Source organism: Porites lutea, chromosome 11 (genome assembly GCF_958299795.1).
Source record: "Porites lutea chromosome 11, jaPorLute2.1, whole genome shotgun sequence".
NCBI classification, from domain to species: domain Eukaryota; kingdom Metazoa; phylum Cnidaria; class Anthozoa; order Scleractinia; family Poritidae; genus Porites; species Porites lutea.
This window is the reverse complement of record NC_133211.1, coordinates 13036636-13049919: the sequence shown is the minus strand read 5'-3', so window position 1 is coordinate 13049919 and position 13284 is coordinate 13036636. Positions and strand designations below refer to the sequence as shown.

General features: G+C 39.8%; 1 protein-coding gene and 7 non-coding genes across 8 annotated transcripts; 5 read left to right on the top strand and 3 right to left on the bottom strand.

Moving 5' to 3' along the window:
• Positions 1–446: 446 nt before the first annotated feature.
• Trnaf-gaa (transfer RNA phenylalanine (anticodon GAA)) lies at positions 447–513 on the bottom strand. Its single transcript has one exon. It is a non-coding gene; the product is annotated as a tRNA-Phe (tRNA).
• Positions 514–2976: 2463 nt separating this feature from the next.
• Trnaf-gaa (transfer RNA phenylalanine (anticodon GAA)) lies at positions 2977–3052 on the top strand. The gene has a single exon. It is a non-coding gene; the product is annotated as a tRNA-Phe (tRNA).
• Positions 3053–3338: 286 nt separating this feature from the next.
• Positions 3339–10377, bottom strand: LOC140953232 (uncharacterized). The gene is made up of 3 exons (XM_073402732.1): positions 8648–10377; positions 8125–8407; positions 3339–3422 (listed from the first exon to the last, which is right to left on the bottom strand). Exons 1-3 carry the CDS (start codon positions 10375–10377, stop codon positions 3339–3341), a joined length of 2097 nt encoding a protein of 698 aa, XP_073258833.1.
• Trnaf-gaa (transfer RNA phenylalanine (anticodon GAA)) lies at positions 3525–3600 on the top strand. The gene has a single exon. It is a non-coding gene; the product is annotated as a tRNA-Phe (tRNA).
• Positions 4391–4468, top strand: Trnaf-gaa (transfer RNA phenylalanine (anticodon GAA)). The gene has a single exon. It is a non-coding gene; the product is annotated as a tRNA-Phe (tRNA).
• On the top strand, positions 5900–5977 carry Trnaf-gaa (transfer RNA phenylalanine (anticodon GAA)). The gene has a single exon. It is a non-coding gene; the product is annotated as a tRNA-Phe (tRNA).
• Positions 10378–10879: 502 nt separating the features above from the next.
• Positions 10880–10959, top strand: Trnaf-gaa (transfer RNA phenylalanine (anticodon GAA)). The gene has a single exon. It is a non-coding gene; the product is annotated as a tRNA-Phe (tRNA).
• Positions 10960–11583: 624 nt separating this feature from the next.
• Trnaf-gaa (transfer RNA phenylalanine (anticodon GAA)) lies at positions 11584–11659 on the bottom strand. Its single transcript has one exon. It is a non-coding gene; the product is annotated as a tRNA-Phe (tRNA).
• Positions 11660–13284: the final 1625 nt, after the last annotated feature.

Here is a 13284-nt window from a genome sequence, read left to right as displayed (position 1 = left end):
AATTTCTAAAATTTTTCTCTTTTAAATTTCATGTTTTGATAAAAGTTAACTATCTTGCGAACAAGTGCAAAGAGGTTATGCCATCAAAACAGCGGATGTAGATAATCCTGACGTAAGGGAGACAAAAGAAGAGTTTTAAAACCATAGTAACAAAACAGTTTTTTAAAAATCTGTTTAAAAATAATCGCTATCTTTTTGTATTAATACTTTTGCTTTAATCGGGGTGAGGAAGGTGCGAGGAAGAAGCTTTTATTCACCACAATAGGTTGGTTTTGTTGTCTTAACAGACTTAAGTATAACTCGTCCCCAGGCCGCAGCCAGGGAAGAGTGCCCTGGGGACGAGGTTGGAAGTGAATCACACAGATTAATATACCACCTACAAATGGTCAAGTCACTGAAAAAAAAGAAAAGTTCCTGCCGAGACCCGGGATGATTCAGAGCTCATGTGAACTCTCCGGATTTGAACCAGGGACCTTCAGATCTTCAGTCTGACGCTCTCCCAACTGAGCTATCTCGGCAACTGACAGTTTAAATTACCGTAATGTAAATAAGACAGTCAACAAATTTCGAATCCTTGCGGTAACGTATAGAGTGTTTTCACTCACGTGGCCAGCATCTATGCAAATTTATTGGAACAAAAGAAAGCGTTTGCATAAGAAAAGAGTACAACTCCCATGGGATTGGTTTGGGACACCAACATGGCCGCCGTTTCATTGTTTTGGGACACCAACATGGCCGCCGTGACGTCATGTGAAAACACTCTATTGACTCGAAAGAGCTAAGTGTTATCGGCACTCATAGAAAGGTGACACTTCAGACATTGTCTTCCCCATTTCTGCTACATTACCATATTTCGAAGATTTCTTCGGAAAGTAATCGAGGGTGCTTTTGAATGCAAATTAGTTTTTTGCTAAAGTTGTACACGTGCGTATGATACTTGAAAAACCTTCTCATAGAATTTGTTGAATTTGCCATAATCGAGGCAACTAAGGGAGGTACAAGCTCCCTTAAGCGATTTCTAGGAAAAAATTCCTGGTACCGTCCCTGGTACCAAGAAATAGAAAGGCAAGTAAAAAATTTAATGGCGTCATTACGTTGCCATGGCAACTCCGAAGTCAACAAAACATGGATCATAGCAAATTTTCATCTTTATGTAGTACAGCTGTGGTAACCTTTTTCCGATATCTTTGTTAATGCCAACGGAGTAAACGCTTAAATTGGGGAAGTGTATTCCCAAAAAATCCAATCGAGCCACCTTAATTCACGGATGCCTCCTACCAATGAGGCAGTATTTTTTATTGTTTTTGACGTTGTAATACTGATATGATTGTGAAAGGTTTGAGCCCAGGAGTCATTTCAAAAGTAGGTTGAGTTTGATCGTCCGGGTGAACAAACGCGCGACGAGGAATGGTGACGTCAACAATCACATTACTGAGCACCATTTAAAGACGAAACATCAATTGGCTGGGACTCTTGCGACATGTATAACGTGTTCTACAGACTACTATCAACGTCTTACTTTAGAAAGCTGGTTTACTAACTTAGAACAAACGCCACTGAATCGTAGCCAACAGTTACCAGGGCCGTATAAACGACTTATTGACGAGATCAAGCAAAACTAACTACGAGACAATGACTGGAGAACTGACAATTTGACTAACAATAGACGACTGTTTAACTCTGACAATAGATGGATCGAAACGTACCAATTACTGATTACGAGTCTTCATAGCCAATAACATCATGGCTTAACTGACAGACGACCAATAACATCGCGACGAAATTGACCAATCAGATCAATAACCAGAGTATAATACCATCAACTGACGTGATACAACTCACTTTGACTTTGAAGATGACTACCGCACAGGTTGTCGAAACGTCAGTCACTGTAAACACCAACAGTCCTATTCAGGACTACGTTCTCCCGGACGATCAAACTCAACCTACTTTTGAACTGATATGATTGGAAGGTGACAACGACTTTTAAAAAGGGCCATGATAACTTAGTACTTTATTATCTCCAAATGAGAAGTTTGGTTGGCAAGCAGGACGCGCCGTGCGTGCGACGTTCGCACTACATTTCCCAATACGCGTCCGACCGAGATCACCCGACGGCTGGACGAAATGCTCCCGTCTCATTTCGAATTTAGGCTGTTTCAAAGGCTGCTTCAGGCATAAGAGCAATTTAGCGCGTCAGAAACTTTTTTGCTCGTGAAACCCTACTCACTATTTAAAGCGCTCCTGTACAGCCTCACCTCAATTACTGCAGCGCGGTTTGGGGAAATTGTAATAAGGGCCTCTTCCAGAAGCTCCAAAAAGTACAGAACCGCGCTGCTCGTATGTTTACTTCTTCAAATTACGATGCTAGCCTGGATGAGCTCTTTTAGTCACTCAGTTGGCATACTTGACTGCAAAGTAAGGTCGATTTATCCATTCTTATGTATAAGGCTCTTATACTGAAATAATGAAACTCCTAAGTATTTGAGCTCGAAAGTTTTTAATCGTATGGACTTAACGCCATATAACTTAAGAAATTCGGTAAGCAAACTGGCAGTACCTCTTCCCCGTACTGAAACCTTCAAAAACAGTTTCAGTTATAGTGGCGCGGTATTGAGGAACAGTTTACCGGACCGTTTAGGGCAGGCATCGTCACTGACAACTTTCAAATCAAGTATTCGTTGCCATTATCATGGATATTATCCATGCCATAATTTCCCAGAGTAAAGTATTTTTTTTACACGGCGTCCTAGTAAAGCAGAAAGTTTTCTTTTTCACGATTAGTGTTAGTTCAATTTAAGTAGTTTCATTCTTATATTCTATTTTATAATTTCATTAGTTGAGTTTTTCTTTCTTTCAATTTCTTTGTAATTGCCTGAAGTACTTTGACCGTGCCTAAATAAAGTTATCTTAACTTATCTTATCTTATCTAGTAGTCTTGAATTGTATTCTATTTTATTTAGGGATACTATCAGTTGCCGAGATAGCTCAGTTGGGAGAGCGTCAGACTGAAGATCTGAAGGTCCCTGGTTCAAATCCGGAGAGCTCGCATGAGCTCTGAATAATCCCGGGTCTCGGCACAATATATTTTATCACGTTTTTTGCATTTCCCAGAGACTCTCATCCAAAAGCTCTGAATGATAAGTAATAAATAATCCCGGTCTCGGCAATATTTTTATCTTGCTTTTCTTCTTGAGTCTTTCTTCAAACAATTCAAAACATGAATTAAAATCTTTGCATAGACTTCTTCTATTAAGTAAATAGTCTCCAATGGTGATACAAAGCCAAGCAGGCTTTGACTTCACTCACTTTCCAGCTCATAACCTGTTCCAGGCGTTTCAGATAGCCAGTGGCACGAAATGGAGAGCCCTGTCCAGACTGTCCCCACTGTCTGAACGTCTGGTAGAGCCTACACACACTGCCTACAAGTCGAAAAAAGAAATCATGGTGTTAAATATAAGAAACGTGCAAGAAATGTGCTATCTTTGTTCTAGTTAATTTTTTTTCCACTCTTACACATCAGTTGCCGAGATAGCTCAGATGGGAGAGCGTCAGACTGAAGATCTGAAGGTCCCTGGTTCAAATCCGGAGAGCTCGCATGAGCTCTGAATAATCCCGGGTCTCGGCAATGTCCTTTTTATTTCCTTTTCTTTCTCGTTGTTGTTGCTTTCTTTTGCTTGCGAATATACAAGAGCGACTTTTCGGAGCAATTTTTTGTTCGTTTCTTTTGTCCCATATAGTCATTGCTGTAACTATAAAAGACATCTAAACTAGAAACGACTTCAGTCATCTTTATGTAGACGTCTTTTATTAACGAAACAGTCGACAAAAAATAAAATATGGTAGGCCATTTCCAAGTTATGCCCCAAGCCTCTGTATCTAATCGAGTCTAAGTGTTAAAATGACCCTCGACCCATGCCATCAATAATCTAAAAAGGTGTTCCATCTTAGGGGGGACGGGTAGCGTGATTGCCCCACCATTTTGACTTTTTGCTACACAGACGGTGCCACTCATTTTTAGATTGGTCTTTGCCACAAGCAGCCCAATAATTATGGATGTAAACTAGCAAGAGTAAACACTGAAAAACAAGACTATTGTAAAACATTTTGTCTTGTTATCAGAATGAAATGAAAAACAAGTTCCAATCCAGCTTTAAAGCTTCATTTTAGGAACAATTTGATAACAATTTTACATAATTTAGCAGAATGCCTTTGTTATCAGATCTTAAAGCAACAGCTACACTTTTTATGGCTATCCTTATTCTACATATTCCACAGAGACAAAATTCAAACTTGCTCCTCTCCTATACATATTAAAGCAATAAACAACAGATAATATATATATCGTATATAGAAGAAGGATTATATTTTCTCTTAGTAAACGTCAGTTGCCGAGATAGCTCAGTTGGGAGAGCGTCAGACTGAAGATCTGAAGGTCCCTGGTTCAAATCCGGAGAGCTCGTTGGCATGAGCTCTGAATAATCCCGGGTCTCGGCACAATATGTTTTATCACGTTTTTTGCATTTCCCAGAGACTCTCATCCAAAAGCTCTGAATGATAAATAATAAATAATCCCGGTCTCGGCAATATTTTTATCTTGCTTTTCTTCTTGAGTCTTTCTTTTTTCCATGTTTGCTTATGAATATACATTGCGCTTTCCGAAACTAACTCTTTGTTGCTAATTTTTATCCGGCCCATAACCAGTAGTACAAACAATTCGAAACATGAATTAAAATCTTTGCATAGGCTTCTTCTATTAAGTAAATAGTCTGCAATGGTGATAAAAAGCCAAGCAGGCTTTGACTTCTCTCAGTTTCCAGCTCATAGCCCGTTCCAGGCGTTTCAGATAGCCAGTGGCACGAAATGGAGAGCACTGTCCCCACTGTCTGAACGTCTAGTGAAGACTACACACACTGCCTGCAAGAAATCATGGTGTTAAACATAAGCAGTTCCTGCAAGAAATGTGCTATCTTTCTTCTAGTTAATTTATAGTCTTGAGAAGTATTCTATTCAATTTAGGGATACCAGTTGCCGAGATAGCTCAGTTGGGAGAGCGTCAGACTGAAGATCTGAAGGTCCCTGGTTCAAATCTGGAGAGTTCACACTAGCTTTGAATAATCCCGGGTCTCGGCAATGTCCTTTTTATTTCCTTTTCTTTCTCGTTGTTGTTGTTGCTTCCTTTTGCATGCGAATATATAAGAGCGGCTTTTTGGAGTAGTTTTTTGTTCGTTTCTTTTGTCCCATATAGTCATTGCCGTAACTATAAAAGACATCTAAACTAGAAACGACTTCAGTCATCTTTATATAGACGTCTCCTTTTAACGAAGCAGTCGGCAAAAAAATAAGATATGGTAGGCCATTTCCAAGTTATGCCCCAAGCCTCTGTATCTAATCGAGTCTAAGTGTTAAAATGACCCACGACCCATGCCATCAATAATTTAAAAAGGTGCCCCATCTTAGGGGAGACGGGTAGCGTGATTGCCCCACCATTTTGTCTTTTTGCTACACAGACGGTGCAACTCATTTTTAGATTGGTCTTTACCACAAGCAGCCCAATAATTATGGATGTAAACTAGCAAGAGTAAACACTGAAAAACAAGACTATTGTAAAATATTTTGTCGTGTTATCAGAATGAAATGAAAAACAAGTTCAAATCTAGCTTTAAAGCTTAATTCTAGGATCAATTTGATAACAATTTTATATAATTTAACAGAATGCCTTTGTTATCAGATCTTAAAGCAACAGCTAAACTTTTTATGGCTATCCTTATTCTACATATTCTACCGAGACAAAATTCAAACTTGCTCCTCTCCTATACATATTAAAGCAATAAACAACAGATAATATATATATCGTATATAGAAGAAGGATTATATTTTCTCTTAGTAAACGTCAGTTGCCGAGATAGCTCAGTTGGGAGAGCGTCAGACTGAAGATCTGAAGGTCCCTGGTTCAAATCCGGAGAGCTCGTTGGCATGAGCTCTGAATAATCCCGGGTCTCGGCACAATATGTTTTATCACGTTTTTTGCATTTCCCAGAGACTCTCATCCAAAAGCTCTGAGTTATAAATAATAAATAATCCCGGTCTCGCCAATATTTTTATCTTGCTTTTCTTCTTGAGTCTTTCTTTTTTCCATGTTTGCTTATGAATATACATTGCGCTTTCCGAAACTAACTCTTTGTTGCTGATTTTTATCCGGCCCATAACCAGTAGAACAAACAATTCGAAACATGAATTAAAATCTTTGCATAGGCTTCTTCTATTAAGTAAATAGTCTGGAATGGTGATAAAAAGCCAAGCAGGCTTTGACTTCTCTCAGTTTCCAGCTCATAGCCCGTTCCAGGCGTTTCAGATAGGGAGTGGCACGAAATGGAGAGCACTGTCCCCACTGTCTGAACGTCAGGTTCAGCCTACACACACTGCCTACAAAAAAATCATGGTGTTAAACATAAGCAGTTCCTGCAAGAAATGTGCTATCTTTGTTCTAGTTAATTTATAGTCTTGAGAAGTATTCTATTCAATTTGGGGGTACCAGTTGCCGGGATAGCTCAGTTGGGAGAGCGTCAGACTGAAGATCTGAAGGTCCCTGGTTCAAATCTGGAGAGTTCACACGAGCTCTGAATAATCCCGGGTCTCGGCAATGTCCTTTTTATTTCCTTTTCTTTCTCGTTGTTGTTGTTGCTTCCTTTTGCATGCGAAGATATAAGAGCGGCTTTTTGGAGCAATTTTTTGTTCCTTGCTTTTCTCCCATATAGTCATTGCCGTAACTATAAAAGGCATCTAAACTAGAAACGACTTCAGTCAACTTTATATAGACGTCTCCTTTTAACGAAGCAGTCGGCAAAAAAATAAGATATGGTAGGCCATTTCCAAGTTATGCCCCAAGCCTCTGTATCTAATCGAGGCTAAGTGATAAAATGACCCACGACCCATCCCATCAATAATTAAAAAAGATGCCCCATCTTAGGGGGGACGGGTAGCGTGATTGCCCCACCATTTTGTCTTAATAATAACAATCTTTTAATAGGATGCTCCATCACAAGAGTGGTTTACATAGAGGTCCTAATTACGAGATGTATATTATATAATACAATTAAAATATAAAAAGGTTAAGCTAAAATCGATATATATGAAAAAAAAAAAAAAAAAAAAAAAATTCAAGCTAAAATCCAGTTACAGAAATAATTAAAACATACACACTACAAGTACTCAATTATAAAAAGCAGAAAAAAGACACTTCTTAAAAATTGGAAAACTTGCTGAGTTTCTTACAGTTCTCTCTAATTCATTAAAGTCTTTGAAACAGTGGTACCGCGAACGTTGTTTTCCCCAATTATATTTAATTTTGGGGAGCTTGATAGTATCGTTATTGCGCGTATTGTAGGAATGTATATCACTCTTTCTTACAATGTCCAAAGAATGATTAAGTTGGCCATTAATACACTTGTATGCATATATACATCGATGACATTTCCTACGTTCTTCAAGATTCAGCCATCTCAAGACAATCAATGCATCGGTGGATGAGGAGTGAGGTGATCTATCTAATATCAACTTAGCTGCTTTGTTTTGGAGAATTTGCAATTCCTTCATAAGTGAGACATTGTCCTTGTCACCCCAGACTAAATCAGCATAATCAAAAATAGGTAGCACTAAGCTATTATAAAAAAGTAACCGGGCATCATAAGGTAAATAATACTTAATCCTACGTAGAAGACCAAGGTTTTTATTAACCTTACATGAAATATACTCAATATGGTCGGACCATGTGAAAGTTGAAGACAACATAACTCCCAAATATTTAAAACTACTTACAGAATTTATATCAGTGTCAAAAATAGATAACGTGAAAGAGGAAATACCAACAAGTTTCCTATTACTGCCTATAATCATGGATTTCGTCTTAGTAAGATTTAAAGTTAACTTATTTCCATGTAACCACTGGGCAACTTTCAAGAGATCATCATTTAGTGCCTCTTCTAACAGGTGTGGCTCTTTAGCAAAGTAGTACAGGACCGTGTCATCAGCATACAAAGTCACTTCGCAATTCTTTATAACCAGCGGAAGGTCATTAATATAAACCAAGAAGAGAAGCGGTCCTAGAATGCTCCCCTGTGGTACCCCAAAGGTCATCGGGAGAGGGTCAGACACAGCATCGCTACAGGCAGTCCGCTGTTTACGATGATTCAGGTAAGACTTGAACCACTGTAGAGTGCTGGGCGAGACATTGATAGCCGACAATTTAGATAGCAAGATCGTATGGTCAACGGTATCGAATGCCTTGGTCAGATCTAGGAACACTGCACCGCACAGTTCTCCACTCTCCATATGCAATAGGACCTCATCTGCAAAACTGGTGAGAGCCGATGTTGTAGACAGTTTGGGACGGAAGCCAAATTGTTTGCTTGAAAGGAGATTATTTGAATTCAGAAAGTCATAGAATTGGGAATGGACGACTTTTTCCAGAATTTTACTCATTGTTGGCAGAATAGAAATTGGGCGATAATTTGACGCATCTCTCCTATCTCCAGTTTTGAAAAGTGCAGCCACTTTCGAGCATTTCCATATTTCAGGAAAATTGCCAGTGCGAATAGAGAGATTCAGTAACTTGGTGATCGAGGGACAAATAGCACGCGCGCCATACTTTAAAAGTCTCGCACTGATGTTGTCCAAGCCAATAGCTTTATTTGTCTTTAGAGAAAGCAGATGCTTGAGTACTGTTTTCTCATCAACTTCGTCAAGCGAGAAAGACTGTAGCATCGTGGCCGATCTGACTGGGAACATAGCAGCAGCTGATATTTTATTTGCAAGACTTCTGCCAATGGATGAGAAATAACAGTTGAGCACGGATGCAATAGAGGCTGGGGTGGTGTGTTCAACACCATCAACTACGATACATTGTGGGCTCGAGGATTTAGTCTTGCGCGAAGACACCTCATTCACCGCCTTCCAGATCTTTCCTGAATCCCCTTTAGCCTCTAAAATCAAGTCACAATAATACTTGGATTTTGCTGCCTTGACTTCACGATTGACCCTATTTCTTAACTTTCTATAGCGAGCCCAGTGAAAAGCAGAATTGGTTTTCACGGCTTTACGATGGTGAAAATCACGATCCTTCATCACCTCACTGATTGTATCATTCAACCACGGGAGCGGAACACCTCGTATTCTTCGCCTTTTCACGGGCGCATGCAGGTCAGCTATTTCAGAAAACAAGTGATTCCAAATAAACACGGCGTCGTCGATGTCTTCCTCGTTTTCAATGATGTGCCATGGGACGTTATTCAAGTCCGCTAGGAAGGTGTTCGCATCAAAGTTTTTATAAGAGCGGTATTCAATTGTCTTCGGTGGTGCCTTAATTACACCTGCTTTTAAAACACAATAGACGAGGTAGTGATCACTCAGCGAAACAGGAACAACACCGGAGTCATTGATGCGGTGATCATTGTTCACTAAAATCACGTCAAGCAAGGATTGACAGGTTTCCGTCACTCGGGTGGCCTCAGTAATGAGTTGCGTAAGATCGTGTGAAGTTGCAAATTTTTTAAGCTCTTGTTTTTCTTTCTTTCTTGAAAATGGCAGCATATTTGCATTTAGGTCGCCAAGAAGCACGAAATCACATTTTTCCAGGTTAACTTTCGTCATAGATATCTCCAAGTTTGAAATAAAGTTCGCAAAGTCAAAACCGGGGGCTCTATATGCACAACAAATCAATACTGGGCGACATTTAGTGCGCGATAGCTCAATCCATAGACATTCATTTGCGGCTGAGTAAAGATCATTCCTAACACGAAACGGCAAGCCTTCCTTTACATAGATTGCTACTCCACCAAAACCTTCTTTGGCTCCAGACCTATCCAGGCGAATGCAATTATATCCTGGAATAATAACATGAGAGTCTTCATAGCAGTCATCCAGCCAAGTCTCACTGAGTGTAAGAATATCGATCGTTCTGTTATCCAAACCCTCCAGGCGCAGCGAGTCTGATTTGTTCCTCAAGCTTCGAATATTTAGATGAGCAAGCCTCAATCCTCGTGAACTCCTAACATCCTCCAAACTCCTATATCCAGGGTTGAGTTCAACATCTCCGGCAAGCGCTATTAGAGCCAAGGCTAGAGAGCCATGAAGTATAAGCTTGCACGTAATAAAGCCTTTCTGGAAAGCTCCGACTGCTTGGTGTTTTGCTGGACGCCGTGCCAGAGAGTGAAAAGATTGAATTTTAATCCTGCAAGCTTCTTGGGAAGCAAAATATAGGTTGCTACTATTGCTTAGTGGCTTCGTTGATGATTTGTTTTGTTTTATGCCATTCAAGATAAGAAACAGGCAGAGCAGGAGGCCAAAATTAACGGACAACGTGGTAACGCGTCCAGCCATCTTCGTATGCATCTTGTCTTTTTGCTACACAGACGGTGCCACTCATTTTTAGATTGGTCTTTGCCACAGGCAGCCCAATAATCATGGTTGTAAACCAGCAAGAGTAAACACTGAAAAACAAGACTATAGTAAAACGTTTTGTCGTGTTATCAGAATGAAATGAAAAACAAGTTCAAATCCAGCTTTAAAGCTTAATTCTAGGATCAACTTAATAACAACTTTACATAATTTAACAGAATGCCTTTGTTAACAGATTTTAAAGCAAAAGCTACACTTTTAAATTACAAAGTAAAAGTTTTATTTAATTGGCCCTTTTTATACACAAACCATGAGGAAAAATATCGTTAACTATAACTTTTTATGGCTATCCTTATTCTACATACTCTACTGAGACAAAATTCAAACTTGCTTATCTCCTACACATATTAAAGCAATGAACAACAGATAATATATATATCGTATATAGAAGAAGGATTATATTTTGTCTTGTTAAACGCCAGTTGCCGAGATAGCTCAGTTGGGAGAGCGTCAGACTGAAGATCTGAAGGTCCCTGGTTCAAATCCGGAGAGCTCGCACGAGCTCTGAATAATCCCGGGTCTCGGTAGTACTATTTTTCTTGAACAATATTTTGGAATGAATTTCTTTTTCCTGAAAAGATAGTTTTGACTCAGCTTTACTTCGAACGAGGTCATGCAATGGCATGTTAGTTATGGTAAATAGTAAATATAGGGTTAGGTAGGTGTGCAGGAGGCGGGAGAGGAAAAGGGGTGGAGATGAGAGTTCTATCAAAAAAAAGGGACGGCAGGCTACGTAATTGTTAACGGGCAGCGTTTAAGTAAAGAGTCTGGACAAAAGACGTTATCTTCTAAGTCCGATGTTAGCAACTGTTCCCTGCGTTGATGCGGCGGTGACAGCTGTTTCCCCAACTGACTGCTATCATCAGGCTCAATTTTCGTTTCGGCCGTTAGAGAGAATGTATGAGAACCGCTAAAATTGGGCCTGATCTCAGGTTACTATCCTGGCAAAAACCGGTATAACAACGTAAAATGTAACATCTGCCATCTGCAAGTTACCATCACTGAAAGACTAAAGAGAAAATATAGTGTTGCACCTTTTAGGTAACAGGACGTAAAATTTTGAAGTTTCATAAAGTTTGAAGCAAAACCGGAAAAAAATTTGCCGAGACCCGGGATTATTCAGAGCTCTTGCGAGCTCTCCGGATTTGAACCAGGGACCTTCAGATCTTCAGTCTGACGCTCTCCCAACTGAGCTATCTCGGCAACTCTGCTTTCGCGATTATGACGGTAAGAGTTTTCAAAGTAGAGTTAAAGTTGTATCACTAATTAGGCATGTCAGATACATCTTTAAAACCACAAAACTGATTTTTGTTTAAAAAATAGCTTAGGGTTTTAAAATCTAAAATGGACGCCGTTAAGAGTTGTCGCGGTACGTGCATGTTAAGGGGAATTTTACGATGTCGAGCCATGAAAAGGAAAGGAAATGGAAAAGGGGAAAACCAAATTTTATGCAGATCTGAATCAATAAAAATCGTTTTCAACAGAACAACAACAAAAAAACAGTAAACAGTATTTGCCCAAACTTTACTATGTACTATTTGAAAACGAAAGGTCTTTTCTTCTTGTCGTAACGATTGGCTTACTGTTTTCCTGCTAATTATTTATTAGTCAACTGATTAGTCTTTATCGCTATCTAAAATTGCCAAAAAAATGAATTTAACTAATACACAGGGCATTTTTCTTTTCCCGTGGGGCGACCCTAGCGTATTTCCGAACCAGCACGAAGGAGCACGAAGTAAACCGGAGACATCTTCTTCCCAGTTCCCCAGAAGTTCAGAACGTGCGCGGATGTTGCCAAAAATATGGCGCTCGCCGGGCTCTTCGATTTCGTTGCCTTGGCTAACTTTTGAGGACAGTGCAACACCTAGAAATCTTCTGTTACTTGTAAAGGTAAGACTAGAGATGGTCGTTCGCATTCTTGCGATCACTAGATCCGCTGGTACTAAAAGCGTGACATTGCACCAGCGGATCAAAGATGGTCAAAGACTGCAGTTACTGCGCTCTACTAAGATTATTTAGATTTTGCATTTAAGTCAGTCCTCGGGCTCATAACGTAAACACCTCTGATCTTCGCTGTGTAAAGTCTGGGTTGTGGGCTTGACAAGAGTAAGTTTTAAGCTTATGTGTGAAATAATGGACTTATCAATGTAAAGCTGGTGGCGGGGGGAGGGGGGAGGGGAAGGCAGGGCATGGGGTGGGGATTTGATTGTCTATAATTTAGATTGAGCTTGACAGTATAACCCTGGCCTCCTCCCCTGCTGGCTTTACATTGATAGGTGCAATAGCGTGAGCTTATACAGAGTTCAGGGTCTGGAACAACAACAACAACAATAACATATTTGTACTCACTCTTGCTCATAGAAATGGGATGATAATTATTTAACTTGTTTGCACACCCTCTTAAAAACAGGAGTAACTTAAGCTATTTTAAATAAATCAGGGATAATTCCAGTAGAAAAAGAAGCATGGAATATGATTCCTAGAGGGGCAGATATAACATGTTTGGTAGCTTTTAAAATAGCAACTGGTATGCTGTAAGGCCCAGTTGACTTATTAGCAGTTAACCCAATAATGATATTTCATTTTCAATTTCAACTGTTGTAGTGGGAAATAGAAAGAAAGAAGGTTATTTTTGGGATCTGGGATTTGACCAAAATGTGGTGTGGGATTTGGGAAAACACAAACTATCTTGACGGGAAACAGGATTTGACTACTACCTGGGAAGCGGGATTCACCAAAATTTAGGCGCAGGATGCAGGATTTTTTAATCCAGCTGTCCAGCGTCCAAAGAGAGTAGTGTCCGATAGCCCGGGGCTAGTGGATTTTGCT